The 7,350-nt window shown below is 44.1% G+C and overlaps 1 protein-coding gene across 1 annotated transcript in view; it reads left to right on the top strand.

Annotated features, from left to right (window-relative positions):
- LOC115229089 (laminin subunit alpha) overlaps window positions 1-7,350 on the top strand; it is a 93,557-nt gene that overhangs the window by 69,309 nt on the left and 16,898 nt on the right. The window contains exons 40-43 of the mRNA XM_029799512.2: window positions 858-1,195; window positions 2,003-2,093; window positions 4,817-4,934; window positions 6,183-6,335. Coding sequence (XP_029655372.1) covers window positions 858-1,195; window positions 2,003-2,093; window positions 4,817-4,934; window positions 6,183-6,335 — 700 coding nt within the window. The remainder of the gene's footprint in view (window positions 1-857; window positions 1,196-2,002; window positions 2,094-4,816; window positions 4,935-6,182; window positions 6,336-7,350) is intronic.

Raw genomic sequence — 7,350 nt, 5'->3', positions numbered from 1 at the left:
ACAAGAATTGCTTCTTGTTTCCAGACACTTGTGAGAAACATATTGGGCGATAAGCAAGCTTCTTTTTTTTTTTGTTCCTTCTTGAGCCATGCCTGGCTCATAAGGGCTAGTTTCCTTGGCATATAGGTTCCCCACCTGGACGGGACACTGTTCCAAAACACAGGTGAGCTGCTAGATGCAGGCGAAAGAGTCGGCAGAAATTTCGCCATTACCTTCTGCCGGAGCCGCGTGGAGCTTAGGTGTTTCGCTCATAAACACACACATTGCCCGGTCTGAGATTCGAACTCGCAATCCCTCGACCGCAAGTCCGCTGCTCTAACTACTAGGCCATGTACCTCCACAATGAGCAAGCATTGTCTAGTTTGGAAACTAGACCCTAGAAAATTTTGCCTCCCCATGTCTGACCCTAGATAATTTTGCCTCCCCATGTCTGACCCTAGAAAATTTTGCCTCCCCATGTCTGACCCTAGAAAATTTTGCCTCCCCATGTTTGACCCTAGAAAATTTTGCCTCCCCATGTCTGACCCTAGAAAATTTTGCCTCCCCATGTCTGACCCTAGAAAATTTTGCCTCCCCATGTCTGACCCTAGAAAATTTTGCCTCCCCATGTCTGACCCTAGAAAATTTTGCCTCCCCATGTCTGACCCTAGAAAATTTTGCCTCCCCATGTCTGACCCTAGAAAATTTTGCCTCCCCATGTCTGACCCTAGAAAATTTTGCCTCCCCATGTCTGACCCTAGAAAATTTTGCCTCCCCATGTCTGACCCTAGAAAATTTTGCCTCCCCATGTCTGACCCTAGAAAATTTTTGCCTCCTCATGTCACATCACGTTGTACGTTCACCACCTCTCTTTACAGGTTGATCAAACGGAAGACCTTCGATGGCTACAGGTTCGATGGAGACAGCTACTTCGAGCTGAAAGCCGCGTACAACGTGCAGAAGAAATTCGACATCAGCCTCTCTTTCAACACGTTCAAACCCGACGGACTGCTGCTGCTAATGTACGACACAAAGTCACAAGATTTTGCGTCCATCGACATGCGAGACGGTCGTATTGTGTACCAGTATGACCTGGGCGGTGGACGTGCGTTTATTGCGACGAAAGAACGTTATAACGACGGAAAATGGCACCAGGTCCAAATACGACGACATTTCCAGGAAGGACATCTCAGTATGGATTCAGGAACAGCAACATGTGAGTTTTGCTGTTAATGTTGTTGTTGTTGTTGTTCCTGCTGTTATATATATATGAATGTGTATGTATTTACAAATGTATATATATATATATATATATATACTAGCAGTATCGCCCGGCGTTGCTCGGGTTTGTAAGGGAAATAACTATATAAGCATTTTTAGAGAGTTATAGCAAAAAAATGCATTCAGGCCATTCAGCCGTTCTGGCAACGATCACGCTCAGATGGTGCCCTTAATACTCTACTAGCACGGGGCTCGAGTGCCAGTAAGGTGACACTGGTAACGATCACACTCGAATGGGGCCTTTTATGTGCCACCGGCACGGAGGCCATTTAGCCGTTCTGGCAACGATCATGCTCGGATGGTGCTCTTAATACCCTACGAGCACGGGGCTCGAGTGCCAGTAAGGTGACGCTGGTAACGATCACACTCGAATGGTGCCTTCTATGTGCCACCGGCACGGAGGCCATTCAGCCGTTCTGGCAATGATCATGCTCGGATGGTGCCCTTAATACCCTACTAGCACGGGGCTCGAGTGCCAGTAAGGCGTCGCTAGTAACGATCACACTTGAATGGGGCCTTTTATGTGCCACTGGCACGGAAGCCGGTTAGCCGCTCTGTCAACGATCACACTTGTATGGTGCTCTTTGCACCCCGCTAGCACAGATGCCAGTCAACGAATCTGATTTTAATAAAGACTTTCAGGGCAGACAATGGTCCTGGTTTATTTTCTTCTCTTTTTCTACCCATCATCTGTTTCGCTCTTAAATTTTCTAAAGTGATTTCCCATTGCTTCCCTTTGCAGATTTGGACACATCTCCAGGAAACCTGAAAATGTTAGCTGTAAAGAAACTCTTCATTGGAGGTTATAATGATTATCTAGACATGCCTAGAAAGTGAGTTCAAATCTGTCTGATTCTTAAATAATAATAATGAAATTATTGTATACAGTGCTCAGGTGCACCACAACTTGTCAGAAAGTGCATATAAAGTGTATGCAGTAATGTACAAATGTCTGGGAAGTGAACAATGTATGAGTCAGATACATGCTTGTGTGTGTATGGAGGGGAGAAAATCAGGTGTAGTGTTGGCGAATCTCAGAAAGCATGGAAGTTCTGAAGGATGCAGTGCTCCGATGACTAACAACTGATGCCGGCAGTTTGTTCCATGCTTCAGCAACTCTCAGTGTGAAAAAATGTTTCCTAAAGTCATGGGAGCTGTGCTGTTTTCTGACTTTGTAAATATGTCCACGGGTGTTAGACGGGTGGAGTTCGAAAAGGTGCTCAGAGTTATTGTTTGTACGATGGTTGATAATTTTATGGGTGTCTGCCAAGTCAGCTGCCAGACGTCGGAGTTTCAATGTGTTTAATTTCACATAAAAACAATTTTTTTCTCAAAGCATTATAGTACAACCATTTTCTTCTCCTAATAGCATTAGCTCGGTCTACAAGTCTCTCTGGTCAATCACTTTAAACATTCCCTTCTCTACCCCAAATTTGAAACCATTGTTGCTGTTAAGGTATTTTGTTTGCCACTACGTTCTGAGTTCAAATTTCACCAAGGTTATCATTGCCTGTCTTCCTTTCATCATCATCATCGTTTAATGTCCAGTTTCCGCACTAGCATGGGTTGGACGGTTCGACCGGGGTCTGGGAAGCCAGGAGGCTGCACCAGGCCCCAATCTGATCTGGCAGTGTTTCTACGGCTGGATGCCCTTCCTAACACCAACCACTCCGCGAGTGTAGTGGGTACTTTTTACATGCCACCGGCACAGGTGCCAGGGGAGTCTGGCAGCGGTCACGATCGGTTGGTGCTTTTAACGTGCCAACGGCACAGAAGCCAGTCAAGGCAGCGCTGGCATCGGCCATGTTCAAGGTCAATAAATCAAATACCAGGGAAACACTGGAGTTGATGTAATCAACTAGTCCCCTCTACCACCACCAGCCTAAATTTCAAGCCTTGCGCCTATAGTAGAAAATGCCATTATTATTATTATTATTATTATTATGGTGATGAGCTGGCAGAAACGTTAGCACTCCAGGTGAAATGCTTAGCAGTATTTCATCTGCCGTTATGTTCTGAGTTCAAATTCCGCCAAGGTCAACTTTGCCTTTCATCCTTTCAGAGTCAATTAAATAAGTATCAGTTACGCACTGGGGTCGATGTAATCAACTTAATCCCTTTGTCCTTGTTTGTCCCCTCTATGTTTAGCCCCCTGTGGGCAATAAAGAAATAATAATAATAATGGAAGCAATATGGAATGAAGTGTTTTGCCCAAGAACACAATGTATCACCCAGTCCAGGAGTCAAAGCCACAATCTTGTAGCCATGAGTCCAACACCCTAACCCCTAAGCACCAATGTTATCAACTTGACCCACCCCACCAATTTAAGACCTTGCCCTTATATTTAGAAACGATTATTACCAACGTCTTTGTTATATTTCGGAATGGTCATATTGCCAGTTTAGCCAATAAAAACACACGCACTATATATTTGGTGTTATTTTGCTTCAGTGTTATTTATTTTTTACATTAATCTGAATCTTATTTCGGCCAAGGTTCTTTCGTCACACTCCTGTGACCTCATCAGTGGTCCTTTGCTTTCTTCTTTCTTATGAGGTCACAGAAGTGTGACAAAAGAACTCTGGCCGAAATAAGATTAAGATTAATGTAAAAAATAAATAACACTGAAGCAAAATAACACCAAATATATAGTGCGTGTGTTTTTATTGGCTAAACTGGCAAAATGACCATTTCGAAATATAACAATATCTGTTTCAACACACGACTTCACATAAAAAATATTGCACAACAAATATATAAATATATATATATATATATATATATATATATATATATATATATATATATATGTATATGTATATATATATATTGTATTTTGGAATGGTCATTTTGCCAATTTAGCCAATAAAAACACACGCACTACATATTTGGTGTTACTTTGCTTCAGTGTTATTTATTTTTTACATTAATCTTAATCTTATTTCGGCCAGAGTTCTTTCGCCACACTCCTGTGACCTCATCAGTGGTCCTTTGTTTTCTTGTTTCTTATTTGTGTGTCTCTCCTTACTAACTGTCAGCCATTTTGTATTGCTATTGTATGTCTTCATTTGCGCATGCTTATATCTCTATGTGCATCTATGTTTATCACCATCATCATTATTAAGTTTATTATTAACTAGCAGTATAGCCCGGCGTTGCTCGGGTTTGTAAGGGAAATAACTATATAAGCATTTTTAGAGAGTTATAGCAAAAAAATGCATTAAAAATGGGAAAAAAATTATGGTAAATTTTTTTTAAATCGTTGACTCATCGTAGACATTTTTCGAGAGTTACTTCCCTTATATAATAGCGAAAAAAATGCATTCAAAATTGAAAAAAATTATGGTAAATTTTTTAAATCGTAGACTCATCGTAGACGCGCGCTAATACCCAGAAGGGCTCAATATGAATCACAACTATAAGATACCCGGTTTTGGTTAAACTGCACCGCAAAATGTGGGAGTAGTTAGAAATCTAAATCGTAGGAGACAGACACACAACTTCACTTTTATATATAAAGATTAATTTCACCCCCTATTTTCTTCTTTATTAAAGCAATTTATCAAATTTTGGTTTCAATGGCTGTATAAAGAGCCTACAGTTTAACACAGACAGCACAGGATTTGAAAACAGAATTCTGGCTCACAAAGTTATTCCAGGTTGTCCAGAACAGGTGAGTCCTCACTTTACTCTCCTTTACTCTTTACTCTTTTACTTGTTTCAGTCATTCGACTGCGGCCATGCTGGAGTACCGCCTTTAATCGAGCAGCTTGACCCCTGGGACTTATTCTTTGTAAGCCCAGTACTTATTCTATCGGCCTCTTTTTGCCGAACCGCTAAGTTACGGGGACGTAAACACACCAGCATCGGTTGTCAAGCAATGCTAGGGGGACAAACACAAACATACACGCACACACACATATATATATACATATATACGACGGGCTTCTTTCAGTTTCCGTCTACCAAATCCACTCACAAGGCTTTGGTCGGCCCGAGGCTATAGCAGAAGACACTTGCCCTACTCTTCTCCTCTGGAAGCCATCTGCTCGCGACACCAGAGGGCGCACACTCTCCTACCCTGATGTAATCCCCAGGGATACAGGCATCCAGCAACAGGACCTCTGTAATGCCATGATGGACCGTGAAGTCTGGCGTAGCATGGCAAATTCCATTGTCTCGACCACGGTCAAACAATGATGAATGATTTATGTCTGTGTTTGCCCCCCCCATCACTGCTTGACAACTGGTGTTGGTGTGTTTACATCCTCATAACTTAACGGTTCAACTAAAGGGACTGATAGAATAATTACTACTGCTACTACTACTACTACTACTACTACTACTATAATAATAGTATAATAAATTGTTAAATTATTTGTACCATCAATGATTATCTCCACTAAATCATTCTTTCTTTTCCTTCTTTTTTTAAATCTGTCCCCTTTCACCTGTCCCCAAACACTTGCCTTCACCACCACCACAACCACCGTTACCGCTACAACTTCCATCACTGTCAACACAACCACCATGGCCACCACCACAATCACTACCACCGCCACCACCAATGCCACAACCATCATCGCTGCCACCACCACCACAATCACCACAACCACCATCGCCACCAACACTACCATTATAACAACAACCACCACTACCACCATCACCACAACCATCATCGTTACCATTACCACCACCACTACCACCATCACCACAACCATCATCGTCACCATTGCCACCACCATTACCACCATAATCATCATCACCACTCTACCATTATCACCACCACAACCACCATCGCCACCAACACTACCATTATAACAACCACCATCACCACAACCATCATCGTCACCATTGCCACCACAACTACCCTACTACAACAAACGCACTGCTACCCGTTCATTCCCACCCACCCAACCAGATTGCCCGAGGGGTGAACTTCCCACCTCCAGGTAAGAACTACGTAACCAAATACCTGGAAATGACCACCAGCCCTCGCTTCCACCTAACGATGAAGATCCGAACAGAACAGTCCGATGGTTTATTAATGTTTGCACAGTCTCCTTCTAATGAGGTGAGTAATATGTAATTAGTGTGGAGGCGCAATGGCCCAGTGGTTAGGGCATCGGACTAGCGGTCATAGGATCGCGGTTTCGATTCCCAGACCGGGCGTTGTGAGTGTTTATTGAGCGAAAACACCTAAAAAGCTCCACGAGGCTCCGGCAGGGGGTGGTGGTGATCCCTGCTGTACTCTTTCACCACAACTTTCTCTCTCACTCTTACTTCCTATTTCTGTTGTACCTGTATTTCAAGGGGCCGGCCTTGTCACTCTCTGTGTCACGCTGAATATCCCCGAGAACTACGTTAAGGGTACACATGTCTGTGGAGTACTCAGCCACTTACCCGTTAATTTCACGAGCACGCTGTTCCGTTGATCGGATCAACCGGAACCCTCGTCGTCGTAACCGACGGAGTGCTTCCATCCGAGGCTCCGGCAGGGGATGGTGGTGATCCCTGCTGTACTCTTTCACCACAACTTTCTCTCACTCTTACTTCCTGTTTCTGTTGTACCTGTATTTCAAGGGGCCGGCCTTGTCACTCTCTGTGTCACGCTGAATATCCCCGAGAACTACGTTAAGGGTACACGTGTCTGTGGAGTACTCAGCCACTTACCCGTTAATTTCACGAGCACGCTGTTCCGTTGGTCGGTTCAACCGGAACCCTCGTCGTCGTAACCGACAGAGTGCTTCCATCCGAGGCTCCGGCAGGGGATGGTGGCGATCCCTGCTGTACTCTTTCACCACAACTTTCTCTCACTCTTACTTCCTGTTTCTGTTGTACCTGTATTTCAAGGGGCCGGCCTTGTCACTCTCTGTGTCACGCTGAATATCCCCGAGAACTACGTTAAGGGTACACGTGTCTGTGGAGTACTCAGCCACTTACACGTTAATTTCACGAGCACGCTGTTCCGTTGGTCGGTTCAACCAGAACCCTCGTCGTCGTAACCGACAGAGTGCTTCCATCCGAGGCTCCGGCAGGGGAGGGTGGTGATCCCTGCTGTACTCTTTCACCACAACTTTCTCTCACTC

The sequence above is a fragment of the Octopus sinensis genome, unplaced genomic scaffold (assembly GCF_006345805.1).
Source record: "Octopus sinensis unplaced genomic scaffold, ASM634580v1 Contig11749, whole genome shotgun sequence".
In the NCBI taxonomy this organism is placed as follows: Eukaryota; Metazoa; Mollusca; class Cephalopoda; order Octopoda; family Octopodidae; genus Octopus; species Octopus sinensis.
The sequence above is the reverse complement of the archived record's forward strand: the minus strand, read 5'-3'. Positions and strand labels throughout refer to the sequence as shown.